Source organism: Petaurus breviceps, unplaced genomic scaffold, assembly GCF_028583685.1.
Source record: "Petaurus breviceps papuanus isolate PSGF00001 unplaced genomic scaffold, PetGlider_PUasm1.0 188, whole genome shotgun sequence".
Classification (NCBI taxonomy): Eukaryota; Metazoa; Chordata; class Mammalia; order Diprotodontia; family Petauridae; genus Petaurus; species Petaurus breviceps.
In genome coordinates this window covers 20,551,636-20,570,266 of record NW_027185804.1, presented here as the reverse complement: position 1 = coordinate 20,570,266, position 18,631 = coordinate 20,551,636, and the positions used below count along the sequence as shown (strand labels likewise).

The 18,631-nt window shown below is 38.9% G+C and overlaps 1 protein-coding gene across 1 annotated transcript in view; it reads left to right on the top strand.

Moving 5' to 3' along the window:
* DCDC1 (doublecortin domain containing 1) overlaps nucleotides 1-18,631 on the top strand; it is a 420,660-nt gene that overhangs the window by 392,027 nt on the left and 10,002 nt on the right. The window contains 4 exon segments of the mRNA XM_069091090.1: nucleotides 1,037-1,189; nucleotides 1,879-1,980; nucleotides 9,695-9,831; nucleotides 11,629-11,793. Coding sequence (XP_068947191.1) covers nucleotides 1,037-1,189; nucleotides 1,879-1,980; nucleotides 9,695-9,831; nucleotides 11,629-11,793 — 557 coding nt within the window.

Sequence of the window (18,631 nt, the reverse complement as noted above, 5' to 3'; positions counted from 1 at the left end):
CTAGTGCCTTCTATCCTCCACTGTCTCCTAAAGTCTGTCCGAGATGTTTGGCATGCAGTAGGTGCTTATTAAATGCTTGTCCATTGGCCTACCAGTTCCATTTATGTTCAGTCACACACAAACCAAATGGGTATTTATTTTCTCTGAAGCATTTCTCAAGTCTCTTCCCCACCCTCCTCTCTATTCTCACTGTCAGTATAGAATCTCATTACTACTCCCATGGACTATTTTAATAGTCTCAACAGTCCTTGACTCTTTGTCTATTCTTTTCAGTCCATCTGTCATATTGCTACCAGACTAATATTTGTTATGCCTAGATCTGGTCATGTCATGCCTTGGTTGAAAAATCTTCTGTGGCTGTCTATTGTCTCCTAAATGAATGACTGGATGGAAAAATGGATGGATGGATGGATGGATGGATGGATGATTAAGTGAATGAATGAATAAATAAATAAATTAGCAAATGAATGAATGAGTGTGTGAGTAAATAAATAGATGATATTTATCTATTGGACCAAGATATAAAGGTTTTAGAATGTAGGCATTGATGAAAGTGGATCATGAATGAAACAATAAATATAGACTTTTCCATTCAGTCAATTATATCTGAAATTACATGGGCCATTAAGGCCATCGATGGGTCAAAGAAAGCCACCTCAAAAGATCTTGCCCTGTTTGCATGTAATCACTGAATGAGAGTAGCATGTCCTTGCTGGAGGCCAGGTCTTATTTGCTTGCTCCCTGCCAGGTTTTCAAAGTGTTTGTGTAAACAATATTTAATGATATATACAATGATATAATATTATTTACAACAATATTGACATACCACATTGTACAGTGTAAAATTTCTGATGCTTTTTCTTGGTACAAACTTCCCATGAAGAAGCTTAAGCTTCATCCTGGTATCTCTTAATTTTAAAAGAAAAATTTTTAAAAGATTAAAAGAATCTCTTAATTTTTAAAAAGATAAGAAGATAAAATTAAGAAAATTGCTCTGGAATTTTAATTGAAATAGACTTATTTTTAACTTTTTCAGATAAAAAACCAAACCAAGGAGAAATCAAGTCATCTCCACAAACCATGATGTCTGTCCGTTTGCATTCTTTCAACCCTTCTTTGCTCCCCCCCATTCTCAAAGATCCTATAGAAGTCTGGGTTTCATGTGGGGAACCTTTTATACCACTGGATGGTAAGAGAGAGGGAAAAAAGGGGAATAAATTCCCAGTTTACTTTGTGGAAAATGAATTAAATGTGTGTCCATGTCAACACAGTGCCACATTTATGCAAAGGATGAGCAGTTGGGTCTATCAATTCATATGTGCGAGAGGATAGATGGCTTCATATCTCAGATGTGCCTTTTTTTTCTTATGGGGATAGAATATTTTGTCTGGGAAAATGTCTAATTTAGGTGATAAAGAGATTCTCAATGTACAAGGCTGCGAATAATGGTATACATTACAAAATAACAAATGAGTTTAATTCACCATGAGGAAGACCTGTCTGCACATCTTCATTTTTAAGAATTACCCCCTTTAGGCAGTAGGTGGGTGTTTAAAAAACAAATGATTCCAAACCAGGTTTCTATCACCACTGAATAGATTTGGGAGCAGGAGATGAAAGATGGCCCTTGCATATGCTAAATCCTTATAATATAGTAGTGGTTCTATTTTTTCCCTCTCTTTGATTCCACATGGACATGCCTTAAGCTCTGTCATCTTTCAAAGGTATTTCTTTTGATGACCCTCACCTTTTAATTACTTGTCTCTAATTGGATCTATCTCATGGACTTCTAGGGGCATTACAAATTATCGGCTTGTGTGATAAATTGCTGTTGATAAGAGAATTCAAGATAAAGACCCTGGGTTTCTATGATTACAGCTTTGCAAAGATCAGAAAAACTTGAGAGAAAGAATTGGCTAAAGAAGGACAGAATTTTGGCTGATCTGGAATTCACGAAACACAAAATGAGACAGTTAAAAGGTTGGTATGAAAAAAAAAAACCCAGAGTATGTTCTGTTTAATTCAGAATATGACCTCAATTTACAGATTTGATGTTTTACTTTAGATAGGTATTTTAGCTAATGAACTGTAGACAAAACACAGCTATGAAAGCAGTACAAATCTCACAGCTAATGCCACATTTCTTGAATATTAATTTTATTTTAATAGTCACACATCAGACACCCTGCCCATGTTACAAGCTCAGCCTATCCCAAACTAAACTCAGCCTCTTCCTCTTCTCTTTCCCATTTTTCTTCCCCCTGCCTCCTGAAATCTGTTCATCTTCTCGACTTTCCTAGATCTGTCAATGGCTGTACCAAAGAGCTAGCAAGTTATGGTGAAGAGGGCATTAGTACCAGAGCCAAAGAACCTGGGTCCAAATATTGCCTCTTCTACTACTATCTGTAAGACCTTGGGCAGATCACATGAACTCCCTGGTTCAGTTTCCTAATCTGTAAAATTACAATCTGAAATCTACAATTTACCCCCAACTAATAAGCTTTCAAACCTGAGAATCATTACTGACCCTTTTCTTCACATTCTGACTCCACAGCCAGAGTTTTCTCCACTGACCACACTGAATCCCCAAAAAGGGATTTCTTCTTCTTCAAAACTCATTTAGCTCTGTGACCTTTCCTTTGTATTTATGATATTCTAACTTAAAGCTATTTCTATGACTGGCTCATAGTTCTGTTCCTTGAGGACAAGGCATATGAGATTTTTTCATGATTGGGTCTCTGGGTTCTCATAAGGAGTTTCCACAGCATGGGGTTGGGGCCTGTACCTTCATCAAAGTAAGGACCTCCTTTGGAGCAACCTCCTTTTACCAGGGCAGTTCATCACCTGCTTGGTACCTCGATGGTCTCAGGGTTGCTAAGGGGCTTGGGAGATGAAGTGATTTGTTCAGGGTTACATGGTCATCTTTTTTTCCAATTTATTTTTAGTTTTCAGCATTCATTTCCACAAGATTTTGAGTTACAAATTTTTCTCCCTGTCTTTCCCCTACCCCTCACCCCAAAATAGTGAGCCTACTGAATATCCCTTCTCCCAATCTGTTCTCTCTTACATTCTCCCCCAACCCCCTCCCCCCAACTTTCTAGTAGTTACATGATCACCTTATACTAGTCAGAGGCCAGACTGGCACCCTAATCTTTCTGGCCAACACTCTACCATTGTATATATTTCCATACACTTTAATCTAGCTATTATCTTCTTTGAGAAGCAGCATGGCATAAGAGGTAGAGAGTTAGCTTTGAAGCTAGGGAACCTGGGACAAGCTACAATCTTTAAATGTTCTAGGCAGCTCTTTATAAATTGTGGAGAAGGTGGTGATCCACATGAGTAGAGAAAATTTCCTCAACTGGAATTTCTTGTTGGTGAAATCATAGGTCCAGACCTTCATTATTTACTTTGTGGGGGAGTGTTATTCCATGCCCCACCTCAATTAATGTTATTACATCACTATTCTGGTTACATTATATTAATTGCTATGTGACTGTGGAATCTCTCCCTTATACCTTATATGCCATTTGGGAGAGGGATTTCAGTTTAAGACTCATGACCTTCCTAAAATTAGTCCCTGAGTTTGGATTTCATTGTTTTAGAGACTGGTGCTAGAGTTGTTGGGTGTACTTAGATATCCCTAGGGAGATTTCCTGACAGTGAAGGAAGTACTGTCCATCTGAGTGATATTGTCAGAGAATTTAGAACCCAGAAGGGACCATAGAAAGATCTTTCTCATTGCTACAGTTTGGTCCAGACAGGTTAAGTAAGTGATTTGCCCAAGATCACAGAAGTTTTGAAACTATATTTTCTGTTTATAATCCTCCTTATTATGACTCTGGTGAACTTTCCACCAGACTATACCCTAAACTTTAAACGTTCTCCAAATTCCACCCCAGTATACTCTGAAGTTTACCCACACTGATCTATATTGATAAATCTATAAACTGCTGTACTGCAAAAAATATAAACTCTATTCACACTTTATACCTTCCCATATCTCAATAAAACCCATCAGCTCACTCCCAGATCCACTCACACCTCCCTATATATACAGTTGTCGTTGGTGTTCAGTCTTTTTCAGCCATGTCTGACTCTTTGTGGCCTCCTTCTGAGGTTTTCTTGGCAAAGATACCAGAGTGGTTGGCCATTCCCTAAATACTCTTGTCCCTTCTTATTCTTTCTGCCTTTTAATATACTACATTTGCCCTTATGCCATTTCATACACAAATATAAACTCTGACATATAGATATATTTATATATAATATGAAAGTATATGCACATTCACATATACATATATGAAAGGGTAGCTACCATAACTAGAATTTATAAATATATGCAAACACATATTTATACATACTCAAAAAATTGTTCACCCTTGATGGATAAGAGCTTGGGACAAAGATCTGCATTTCCTGACTCCCAGGTCAGCATGTAATAAGATGAGAACTGAATATAAGACAAGGGATTGATTGTTGGGTAAAAGTGGATATGAATGAAATGAAATGAGAAAAATGCCACCAGATAACTGGTATTTTCTATTTTATATGGTGATGATGTAGATGGGGTAGGATGAGCATGCTTAATAGCATTTAAAAATCAAACATACCAGCAGTGGTCATCTTCTTAGTTATTTAGGCCAAATTGAAGATTCCATTTCCTCCCTCCATGCATTTGCACAAGTTATCCTGTACCTTTCTCAGTACTATCCCTGAGAAGGCCTAGCTTTCTTCAAGGGTCATCAGGTCAAACATACTAGGGTTAAACTACATAGCACCTGAGAACCTGACCAAGCTTGGAGAGGCTCATTACCTAGTTGGCCATGGAGTGATGACTTCTTTTCCTGACATTAAGTTCTTTTTAAAATGTTTATTTATTTTATGACAATTTATGGGAAGTCTTCTTTGATTCCCAAATCACCAGCACTTTTCCCCTCCCCACATTACCTTGAATTGACTTACCCATGTAACTGTTACATTCTCTGTGTAAAATATAAGCTAGTTGAGAGCTTAGTACAGTGCCTGGTACATAGGTGTTTAATGAATGCTTATTGATTGATTAAGAGCAGCAGATGTTTTTCATTTTGTCTGTATCCCCAGCACATAACCCAGCACCTTCCACAAAGAAGGGACTTGAATTAGATTGAACTGAGGCAACAAAACACACACATACGAGTATGAGAGATGTATCCACAAGAAAAATAGAATTAATATATTCCATAACAATCTGAGCAATTTTCATAGCTTTCCCTATTGGTAATCTGATGATCAGAAATTGTAAATCTTTGGGAAAATTATTCCCCCAAATGGAGCCTCTTTGTGCATTGTGTGGCAGGGGTGAACCCTTCTTCTGTCTTCTACCTGGGAGATTCTGATTAGCCGAGTGTGAGCTCTAGTGCAACAGCTTGCAAAGGACAAGTTGGCAAAAACAGATAATTCTCACAAGATCCAGGGTGTGTGTATTCTCTATGTGGCCTTCAACCACTTAAATAACCCACTCCTGTTGTCATTAACTATATATCTTTTGATTGATGTTCTATATAAGTGGGTAAAGTGCATCATAAATAAAATGACATTATGTTGAAAAGATGCTAGTCACAATTTGCCTGCTATAGATTAATAAATGCTCATTTATTAGTTGAATAAAAGAACATGTTTAGCATGAAACATATATAATATATGTAATATTTATAATTATCACTGCCTTCTCCTCCAAAGCTCTTTACTAATATCATGGCTTCTAGAGCTCATTGACTAATTTCTTCCTAGATCTCTCAGTTGTATATGTATGTTTGCTGTGCATGTGGATATCTTATTTTCCTAAAAAGTCATCATAGATCCTAAGTGTTGTGGATTTATGAGCCAGAAGTGATGCCAGAGACCATTGAGTCCAGGGCCTTCAGGAGCCAGGCCTTTGTTCTTTCCAGTACCTTACACTGCTCTCTCTCACTTGGTATCACTTCAGTTCCTGAAGGGTTCTAATTACTTGAGTTATATAATAATGGATGACTTTAAATGCTTTATGTGAGAACCCCTGCATATTGTAATGGACAGACCCTTAGGAAATCAAAGAAATGTCCTTGAGAAGAGGGAGGCATGAATGAAAAGGGAGAAATAGTGTTAAGTCCTTGCAAGATGCCAAGTAGCAGCTGGCCATATAAATACAAAAGGTAGGTCATTTTTACCCTCACGTAGATCACATTCTTGTAGAGAGAGAGACTTCACATGTAGAGGAGTAGTGGTCAAAGGAAAGATGTTTTGAAGGTGTCATGGGGATGAGACAGTGGAGATATCCTTGGGTGATTTTATACCCTCTCCAGAAGCAATAGTTTTTATTACTGTTCCCTGAGTGTGTGTGTATGTGTGTGTGTGTGTGTGTGTGTGTCTTGTTGGCCATGGCATTGCCATCATCATCATTATCATCATCTAATAATGTTGGCCACTGGTAGAAGCTGGCAGGAATGGATATGTGGATGGATGGATGGATTGTGATGCATACTCTGGAACTATCTTGTGAGAATGGGCTAGGTCAATATGCACTTTCTCATTAATTCACAAATCAGGATACCTCCCACCCAGAGCAGAATTCCAAAACTTATAAGATCAGCTCCTTTACTGATTCCAAAGACCCCCCTTATTTTACATGAGCAGGCTAATCTCACCCCAGAGAGTCTTCCTAACCACCTTGCTCACCACCCTCTATTTCAAAATGTTATTAGTAAAATTATCACATTTTGAGAGTCATGAAAAGCCAGCTTTGGATTCAGGGTGACCTGGGTTCAAATCCTGCCTCTGAAGCATTTTTTGTGTGACCCTGGGTAAGTCATTTAACCTTTTAGTGCCCCAGGGAACTCTCCAAGACCATATGTTACAGAGGAGTTGTTCATCTGCTTTGATGGAGGAAGTTGCTATACCAGCAATGGTCTATGCTAGTAAAATCACTAGGTTGGACCTAAAAAAAAACAAACAAGCAAACAAATTATAGCCTAGTTCAATGATTCTTAACCTGGGGTTTCACAGATATATTTCAAGAGGTCCATGCATTTGAATGGGAGGAAAATTGCATCTTTATTTTCACTAACCTCTAACTGAAGTTTTGCATTTCCTTTTATTTATGAAAGTTGTCAACAAACATTATTCTGAGAAAGGCACTGTAGGCCAAAGGGGTTCATGCAAACCCCTGGGATAGTGGATAAAGGGCTGGATTTGGAATCAGGAAAATTTCATTTCAAATCTAGTCCCTGACACTGATTTTGTGACCATGAATTCATTATTTCACCTCTCCTAGTCTCAATTTCTTCATCAGTAAAAAGAGATCAATAATCCCTGTATCACCTACCTTGCAGGGTGTTGTCAGGCATCATCATCATCATCTAATAAGCAGCTTAGATATAGTACTGTAAGGTGTGCAGAATGCCTTACAGATATTCCCTCATTTTATCCCCCAAACTCTGGAAAGTAGGTGCTATTATCCTCATTTTACAGAGAAAGAAACTGAGGGACAGAGAGTCGAAGTGACTTGCCCAGGGTCACACAGCTAGTAGGAGTCTGAGGCTCTATTTAACAAGGCTTCTTGACTCCAAGTCCAAAGCCCTGTCCCTGTGCTACCTAGCTGGCTCACCTGAAATAATACGTGTAAAATGCCTTGCAAACACTCTATTAATGGGAATTACTATTATTATTATTTTTCTACCTCTAAGAAACTTTACACATCAGATCTATTTCATTAACCACAGTATCCTTAGACAACTGTGAATAAACTTTGCCTTAGGATTTACACAAAACTCTCAGAAACATCATTTCTTTGATTGAATACCTTTTGAAAGGAACAAAGCAAACTCCTGTGGATGTTTGTAAAATAGAGAAAGGAGACATTTTAATATGCACATGTAATATTTTATTTATCTCCTCTTAGGACTCCTTTGTTGTATGTGGCCCATTTTTTTTAAATGCAGAAATTTCTATGTCTTAAATCCTGGATAAACTGTTTCTTAGCGTCCCAGATCACAGGGCGTTCTATCTTCCCAGCTTCTTTGAGAACAAAGGGCACAGAAAGGTGTCAGAAGCTAATCATGCTCCTGGGGTGTGATTAGATGGAAGAAAAGACTCCTATCTCTTGAGTTAATATTATTTTAGAAATGCTTAATCCCCAGGCCACGAAGCTAATTGTGGGGAAGGCTTATTATCATAGAAGATCAAAACATATGTTCCCGGTCTAATGGAGGTGATGGTGACAATATAGGTCACCAGTGAATTCTCTCTGAGTAAATCACAGTGGAACTGGGCCGTGGGTATTAGGCTCGAGGAAGGCATGGCATTATTACTCTGGTTAGTTAGCAGAAGAGGGCTATTTATGGCCATCTGAAAGGCCTGGGCTGCAACCTCACCTTCAAGACTCTCCACAAACTTTCCAACTTTATCTCCCCTTCTTGTGATGTATGCTGTCCTTAAACTGGGCCAGCTGCCATGGCTTGAACAAGTACTGCACTTTTTCTGCCTCCACCCCTTTGGCCTTCTAGGGCCCCTCCATTATAAATCCTGTTGTAGTATGTTCTATAAGAAAGCAACAATAACCAACTTGTTTGTTGGGGAAGGAGCCAGGTATGTCAGAGATACCTCTCTCCCATCCCAACCTCATCTTTTTTTTCTGAATAAATGAACAAACGAATGAATGAAAAACCACTCATTAAGCACTTACTATATTCAAAGCACTGTGGTCAGTACTGAAGATATAAATAGAAAAGGAGCACACAGTAAGTGCTTAATAAATGCCTTATCTGACCCAATACAGCTCCTGCTCTTGGGAAACTCACATCCAAATAGCGAAGATAATTCTAGCCCTACCCAAGAGCCACTGCCTCCAAGGCTCACAGTCTTCCTTGACTTCAGCTTCTGTATGCCCGTGATGAATGAATCCTTGAGCAAACTGTAGGAGCCAGTGGTCCCTGGTGCCACCCCCAAATGATCCTGTTTCTTTTACTGTCTTGGAAAGGCAGCTTTGCATAATGGTGAGAGTATTGGATTTGGAGTCAGGAAATCCTTTTTAGTTCCAAATGCCTCCTCTAGTTCTTACTAACAGAGTGACTGTGGACAAATCACTTCACTTACTTGAGCCTTTGGCAATGCTTCAACTACATACATATTAATAGATGGGATCCATTTCATCTTGGAATACTGACACAAATCCTAGATTCTTGATGTATTATCACCTTCACTATGACCAGGTGCCATAGTAGAAACAGTGCTGACTCTGGAGTCAAGATCACCTGAATTTGACACCTATGATCTGTATCACCCTGCTCAAGTCATTCCTCTGTCCCTCACCTTCAGTTTCCTATTATAGAATTATAACTAAATGTACACTATTATAACTATATGTATACTATGCTGGATATAATATACATATATAGTATGTGTAGTAATATACTATATGTGTACATATATACCATATAGTATATATGGTCATAAATATGCTGACAATAGCACTTCCTCCCAGGTTTGTCATGAGGGTCAAGTGAAGCCATGTTTGTAATGCATTTTCCAAACTTTAAAGCCCACTGGAAATGTTAGTGGTTATTATTCAGGGGGAGGGGCTTAGTATAAACAATGCACAGATAAAAAGTCAGATTCATGTAAAATCGAAAAACATGTACTTCCTTGAAAACTTAGAATTTCTGAATTCTCCTTCTAGGGCGACGAGTCTTAGAGTGTAAACCTGGAAAAGTGGTTTACACTAATAGCCCTGTGAGGCACACGGTAGTCAAAGGTAACTGGATGGAGCCCACTCTGGAGGAAAGGAAGTTACTGAAGCACATAGTGAGTGCTAAGGTATGTCAGAACTCAGCTATGGCCCCTGCTTCTCTACTAACACCTAAAACAAGGTAGAATTGAGAAAATCCATTTGCTCTAGCTTCCACATCTGACTAGTTATGAGTGGTTAGAAAGTTGGCATTTGAAGAGTACCTAAATGGATGGACAACTTCCCTTGAAGTGTGTTTTCTTTGAATGGGGACCACGAATTATGACCTTAGCGAAGACGAGAAAAAGGCCCAGTGGATATGTACATAGGCAATTACACTGAGTACCCGAAAGATGAGTCTTATGGCTTCATTGCTCATCACTCCTAAGGGTCTGTCTCAATATGTGAAAAGAGCAAAGAGTGAAAAACTAATTGCAATGGAGACATTCAGAAGTGTGAAATTTAAAAAGTGGTTTCAATCCATATGGTTAATCAGTCAGGATTGCTGTTCATAAAAGAGAAAGGAAGAGAAAGGTCAGCTCTACTGAGATAATTGGTGACAGGGACCTGGGAAAAAAATACCATTCCCCCCCCATGCTTTGAAGAAGTTTCCATCCAAATGCACTGTCCCTATGTGGGAAGATTTCTCAAAGTTAAGGAATGCACAGAGAAGTCAAGGTTCTTAGGGAAATGGGACCTATCAAAAATAGGATTTCTCGCAAGACCAAACAGGCTGAAGTACTGGCCAGAACATGAGTGAGTGCTCATTACTGAATTATTGTTGACTTAAAGGTGAATTGGAGCTCTGCCTGTGAGCAATCCAGAAAGGTAAGTGTATGTATAGCTGGGTGTCTGAAATTAAGCAAGTGAGGACCCAGCCCCTGAATTACGAAACTCCTTAAGAGGCTTTTCAGATTACAGAAATAAGTCTGTGATTCTGTCTAAAACACACATGAACACATATATATATATGTCCACATAAAACTGCATATGCAGAAGCCACATAGAAATAATCTATTTATATGTTTAATATGAATGTATATATAGAGGCTATATCAGAATTCATGCCATCTTGGGGAGGAAGGGGGAGAAAATTTTAAACTCAAAATTTTATGGAAGTGAATGTTGAAAATTAAAAATAAATAATAATAATAATAATAAAATTAATAATTAAAAAGAAATAATCTATTCAGAGAACTGAACACATAATATTTAGAAAGCCATCTCTCCTTTGTGCCTTCTATGATTCCTCTTAATGTAATGAATGGGCACTTCTGCATGAATTAATGACAGGCAATGACCCAGAACTGGGAGAGATATACAGTAGTCTCTCCATCTCTCTCTCTTTCTTTCTCTCTCTCTTTCTTTCTCTCTCTCTCTCTCTCCCTCCCTCTGTCTCTCTCATATATATGTATATAAATGCACATACACATATGTTTATGCAGCTATATATACTGAATAATGTGCTGAGTCTAGAGTTAGGAAGAGCTGTATTCAAATACTGCATCAGACATGATCCTAGACAACTCACTTAACCTCTGTCTGTCTCAGTTTTATATTTGTAAAATGGAAGTAATAATAGAACTTACCTTCTATGGTAGTTGTGGGGATCAAATAAGATAACATTTGTAAAGGGCTTTGAAGTGTTATAAAATGCTAGCTATGATTACTATTAGTACTATTACTTGGGAAGTTATTTTTTACCCAGGTTATTTCATCGGATTAGATTTGGTCCCTATATTTTTGATGATCAAGTAAACATATGTTGATTATTCTTTTATTTGTTTCCTAACATCCCCACCTCCTTTCTTGATTCTTTACAGAATCCTCAATCTTCCCCAAGCTAAGGTCATTAATGCCAGTCCCTGGTGCTTTTCTTTCACTAGGCACACCTTTCTGAGGTCCAAAGCCAGCAGACCAAACACAATTCTACAGCGTCGACGAAACAAACCAGCCTGTACGTACAGCCCAACACAAAAAGAGTCTTTGCTTACCTCAGTGGCCACGAACATGAAGACGGTGTTTATGTCTGGGGCAGATCAATTGCAGAGGTAAAGTTCTGGGAGAGGCCATCCACTTCGAGGATATCTGGTGCCCAAGTAGGGTTCTGGATCTCAGGGAATGCAGTCATACACTGCTTTGACTCTTTCAGTCTTTCCTGATAATACACAAATGAGGAATAATGCTAGGTACCAAAAAAGAGTGAGAAGGCCCATGATCATCTACAAACTCTATGTGTAGTAATAAACTACATAGTACATATAGCAACATACCATATAGTATACATAATAATAAATATGCTACGTATAGTAATATACCATATAATATGTGTAATAATATATAATTTGCTACATAGTAATATTATATATACAGTATAGAATAATATTATATATAGTATATGTAGCAATATACTATATATAGTAATATAATATATATAATAATATACTATGTAACATATATTTGTTGTTGTTTAGTTATTTTCAGTTGTGTCTGACTCTTCCTGACCCCATTTAGGGTTTTCTTGGCAAAGATATTAGAGTGGTTTACTGTCTCCTTGTCCAGCTCATTTTACAGATAAGGAAACTGAGGCAAACAGAGTGACTTGCCCAGGGTCACATAGTAGATATCTGAAGCCAAATTTGAACTCAAGTCCTCTTGATTCCCAGCCTGGCACTTTATCCACTGAGTCAACTAGCTGCTTTTGTGTGTGTGTGTGTTTATGCATGTATGTACGCATGCATGCATGTATGTACACACTTAGAAATGTGGGTGTTACCTCCCCCATTAGAATATAAAGTCCCTGAGGGCAGGTACCACTTCACTTTTGTATCCACAGGGCTTTGCATGGTAGCCGAAAGATAGGAGGTGTGAAATAACATCTTTTGATTAATTGCTAATATACTTCATGAACTGCAACATAATAAATAAAATTCTATTCTTGGGGCCAAAAGATCCTCTTCACTGGATAGGGGAGGCATGGTGAGATAATAGTATATATATTTTTAAAAATTCAGGCTTTTAGTGTATGGCAAATTCAAAATGAGTCAGCAGTGCAATGTAGCAGCCATAAAAGTTAGCATTCAGATGCATTGAGAAAGATAATTTCCCCAGGATGAGGGAAGTGATGGTCTTGCTGTATTCTGATGAGATCACAGCGAAAGGACCATGTTCTGTTCTGGGCTACATATTACCAAACTAGAGGGCTTTCCATATGAGGTTGGTCAGAATGGTGAGAAGTGTAGAGACTCTGGCCCATATTATAGAGTGTGTTGGACTGGCTTTGGAGTCAGAGGATCTGGATTCAAATCCCTGCCTACTTATTATGCCCTACTCATGTGGCCACTGGTTTCCGCCATCTAGGGTTCTGTTCCTCATCTGCACAGTGAGGTTATCAGACTGTGTCATCTATGAGGCTCCTATACCATACTGCAAAAGGATTGGATGAATGGATTGAAATGTTTGGCAGAGATAAGAGAAACATTGCAGAAATGTGGTAGTTGCCTTCAAGTACTTAAACATGTTTTGTGTTAATAAAGTCTTTGGAGGGCAGAACTAGGGATGGTGAGCAGAGGTTACAAAAAATTCATTTTCTGATATAACAAGATTCAAACTATCAGAGTTGTCCCTAAGTGAAATGGGTGGCTTTGGGAAGTGGGAGGTTTTTAAGCAAAGTCTGGATGACCATTTGTCAGGTATCTTATAGAGGGTTTACAGAGTCAGGAATAGTTTGGACTAGATGACCTTTGAAGTACCTTTCAATTCTGAAATCTTGTTATAACCATCAACAGTAACTATTACTGTCATTACTTTGGTCAAGATCCTCCAGGGGGCATATAAAAAAAATTATAGTCCTTAACCCCAAAGAACATATTATAGAGTTAGTAAAATAGAGAAATACATATAAAAAGACAGGCAGCTAGGTGATTTAGAGGATCAGAGTATTGGATATAGAGTCAAGAAGGCCTGAGTTCAAATCCTGCTGCAGATACTAAGCAGCTGTGTGTGAAAAGCAATGACTTAACCCCCAGTATAATTATTACAAGGCAGCTATGTGACTCAGTGGATAGAGTGCTGGGCCTGGAGTCAGGAATACCTGAGTTCAAATCTGGCCTCAGACACTTATTAACTGTGTGATGCTGTGCAAGTCACTTAACTCTGTTTGCCTTAGTTTCCTCATCTGTAAAATGATCTGGAGAAGGAAATGGCCAATCACTCCACTATCTCTGCCAAGAAAATGCCAAATTGGGTCACAAAAGTCAGACACAACTGAAACAAATGAACAGCAAAAATAATTATTAGTAAAAACCAAGTGGTCTAGCCAGTGTCCAATGTAGAATTCCTTAGGAGGAAGAGATCACTTGTGTTTGGGATGATGGGGGAAAACAGTGCAAGGGTGAGACTTGAGTTGGCCCTTGAAGGATAGATAGGATTCATGTAGACAGACCATCCATTACCAGGGAAACAGCATGGGTAATAGAGTTGTAATGACATGTCTTTATAAGGAATGTTTATACTTCAGAAAAGAGTGGTATGGTTGTAGTGGAATGGGCATTCAAGGGACCAGTTAGAGAAGAATCTAGAAAGATAATGGAGAGAGACTGATCCCTAGACTGAGGTCATTGCTGATGGTATTTGAACAGTGGAAAGACATAGTAAAAGGATTATTTAGAAAGATAAATATGACCAGGGTGTGTAATACACATAATTACTGACTAATGTAAAAAGTTATCCAGGTCTCATTTTCTCCTTTGAATTTTTTTTAAAAAATCATCTCTAATCTCTTCAGTTTTGTCTCTGAGATCTACCTACTTTAGGGCCCTTTTAGGGAACTGAATGAAATTCTTTGTGATCAATCATACTTAATTCATCAGTCCAAAGGGCATTGTGGTGGGCCTCAGAGACGTTTCAAGAACATTATACAGATTTGTGATTTCGTCAGTGTTGAGAACATTGTGGAAATTCCCTCCTCCCAATGTAGAACGAGTTGTCTCCAATTCATAGTCCTAGAAAATTGAGGGGGAGGACTGAGGGATTAAGGAATTTGACTATGGTCACCTGGTTAGTACATGTCATAGGCAGGGCTTGAATCTTGAATCTTGAATCTAGGTCTTCATGACTCCAAACCTACCACTGATACATTATTGCATTACCTCTTTCTAGACCTTTATGATATAAAGACACGAACAAAACACCACTTGCCCCCAAGGAGGGCTGCTAAAGGATAGTAGTGCTCCCTCAGTTCTAGACTGGGTTTCTAGTTTTATCATTCGTGAGCCCCCATCTACGTGTCTACCATTAATAATCATCCAGTAGATTGAATTAGCTTTACGCAAAAACATTTACTAAGATAGTGTATTAGCATTTGATATAAACTATTTCTCCCAAAAGCCTGGAGCATATTCTCTGACAAATATATACAGGTCCTTGGGAAGAGTGAGTGCAGACTAAGAGAATAGGGACATGTATGTGTATCCATATGTGTGGCGGAGGGCTAATTGAAGTTCTTTCTTGAGTTCCTAGCTGGCAGTCTTCCCTAGTACAAGGAAACATGTTCCTTGAAGCTGCCTCCTTCCTTGGGTGACTGTCTTTCACCATCCCTTTGTCCTTGGTGTGTCACTTTGTTCTTAACTGAGTTTGTCAGGTGTTTCTGGGTGGGAACAAAATGATACCCAAGGACAAACAGATGCTAACAGACAGGCACCAGAAGAAGGAGACAGTTGATGAATTTACTGTCTGCTACTGCTCCAGTATTTCAAATGACTTGGTCCGTGTGGAGAGGAAGAGAAATAAGTTTTTAAATTTTTTTTCTTCCTCCTTCCTCTAGTAATTCTGTCTCAGGGGCTTTGCTCCAATCTTGGATCCTGAAACCTTAATGTCTGAATTTGGAGTCCTTCCTGACTGAGCTGATTTACTGCTGGACTGACTCACATCTAGTCTGACTGCTCAGTTTATACATAGGTAGAGAGGTATGTCTAATTCTTTCAGGCAGTCACAAGATGCTTCCTGTGTGGCATCTTCTGCCTTCATCCAAAGGTTGCAGAACTATATAATCTCTTCAGATTAAGGACTCTTAGGTTGTAGGAAAAATGCCCTTTACAACTAGTTTAATTTGTTGATTTATTAAAGGTGTCTGGACTTTCTGTGATTGCATTAATTGAGGTGGGACCTTACCCTCCTTACAAAAAGATAAGAAAAACCTACCACATGGGAGGAGTCAGTGGATAGGGAGAGGTTGAGCATGGCAAGGATGAGAAAAAGTTGATTAATGGGACATATTCCTAGGGGAGATGGGAAGGGATGGGATCACAGATTACAAGAAGAGGGGCCAAAGTCTAAATCTGTTTGCCTCAGTTTCCACATCTGTAAAATTATCTGGAAAAGGAAATGGCTGATCACTCCACTATCTCTTCCATGAAAACACCAAATTGGGTCACAAAAAGTCAGACACAACTGAAACAAATGAACAGCAAAAACAATTATTAGTGAAAACCAAATGAGCAACCGTCTGGTCTAGCCAGTGTTCAATGTAGAATTCCTTAGGAAGAAGAGATCACTTGTGTTTAGGGGTCTAAGTCAAATCTTTTTTTTTTGTCAAAAGTCTAAATCAGTGGTCTTTGAAGGAAGATTGAGAGGTGATATCCAAGTGTGTGGTGGTGTAGCATGGGGGAGAAGATGGAGCTTACAAGAGAAGGTCTCTATCTTGTTAAAATAGAAAGTAAGTTCCCTTTAAGATAGAGTGAAGGGCAGAGTGTGAGAGGCTGGAGGAGGAAAGAGAAAGTTTGGAATAGCTACTGAGGGGAGTGCAATTGAATTAATCTTGGGAAGACAGAAGAATTGTCATGTAGCGATGAGGGTCAGACGAAATTAGATAATACACATTTGTAGTGAACCTAGGTGGTCCAATAATATGAATTCAGCCAGTGGTATTCAGCAGCTTTTTGGCAGGAATGAAGAAAGTCATATGCTGGAATAAGTCACTGGGTTGGGAGTTTGTGAAGGGCATCAATAGGTAAAGGAGCAATGGAGAGTAGAGTGGAGTGTAAGGTTGATCATGCTTAACTATAGGATTAGGATTATGAAGGGAAGCAAAATGAGCTTACAGTAGGCATGATGCACTAGAAGAACAGGAAATTGTAGAGTGCCTGGTAGTCATGGAGAGGATAAAAATAGGCTTGGTAAGAGTGAAGCAAAAGGAGAGATGGAAAGATAGAAGGCTATAAATGGAAAGAAAAAATCATAATTCAGCATGTTAGAGATAGAATAGTTATGGGTAAGGTGAGATCAACAGTGTGATCAGTCCTGTGTGTAGCTGAGGTGCAGTGAAGGTTAACACATAGAAGCGTGTTCAGCAACAGGACAGATGGGAAGGTCCTGTGCTCTGGATGGCTAGTAACCCAATTAAGCTGGAGTGTAGGGGAAGATAAGGCCAATGTACAAATACATCTTTACTGTCATTACAATTGATAAAACTATATCCATTTGGTAGGGAGAACTGGTGGTAAATACTTTCCTTTCCAGGCTGACTATATGTGTGTGTTTGTATGTGTACATGTGTGTATGTGATAACATTTATAATTGTGTATATAATGTATTATATTGTATATTCACATAGGTTACCCAACAGCCATGGCTGGTGAAGAGGTGTAGACTGTGGGCCCAGCAGATACAGCTGCGAGGACCACATCTCCATTGAGGTTGTGCCCTAATTGATGGAGTTTGAGTCACATTGGACAGAGGGCCAGTGGCGTAGGGGAAGTTGCTGTTCATGGCATTCTTGGGGACCTTAGTGGCCATTTCCATGACACCTGAGGCCAAGTGTTTATCTTCCTTATGCCACCTTCTGTCTCTTCATGGGAACCTCTCTGTTTCAGCCAGGCTGGCTTACTGAGTAATTTGGATTTTTTTTTTCTGTGAAGGTAGAGAATTTATATAGAAAAAAGACTGTGTATAGAATGAATAAAGAGTTGGAGAACTGAAGGGCTATATAGATATAGATATTCAGTAATACCTATCTGTCCCTGCTCAGAATAAACCATTACCACCACCACGACCAAAAACCCTTTGATGGTATTCTCTTTACCTGCTGAATGAAGATAAAATTCCTTAGACTAGCATTCCATGGCCTCTGCATCCTGGCTCCGATCGTTTTAGCTTTGGCTCACATTACGCCCCCCTTGTGTTTTACCCAAACTAGATGACTCCTCAGCTCCTGAGCATGTTCATTCCGCTCTGGCTTTCCCGTTTCTGCACCTTGTTCACAGTAGTCACCTAGAATGCACTTCTCTACAATGTTCACCTTTGACCCTTGAAATCCCTGCCCTTTCTTTAGGTCTTATCCCAAATCTCCTCCGTGACATCTTCTTTGATCCCACCGTCCACAGAAGGAAGTCACAACATTTCATAATCCCCTTAGGAACTTAGGAGAAACTGACTCATGTAGTGGACAGAGAGCTAGCCTCAGAGTCAGGAAGTTAGAGGTTCACATCCTGCCTTTGACATATACAAATTGTGTGACTCTGGGAAAAATCACTTAACTTCTCAGTGCCCCAGAAAACTCTCTGGGCCTATACATTGGAGATGCCCATGTGCTTTGATGGAGGGAGATCCTCACTGGAAAACTCCTACAGAATAATTAACATTGTGAAATTCAATAGGAATAGATTCTTATCCTTGAGTGCAAACAAATAAATAAATACATTTCACAAATACAAGATGGGGGCGGCATGAATAGTTGGCAGATTTTTTTTTTCCTCTGAAAAAGATTTGGGATTTGTAGCAGATTGAAAGCTCAAAATGAGTTAGCAGGATTAAAAAAAAAAAAAGGTGATCTTGGACTACATTAACCAGAGGCCCAGTTTCCAGGAATCAGATGATAATGCCACTGCACTC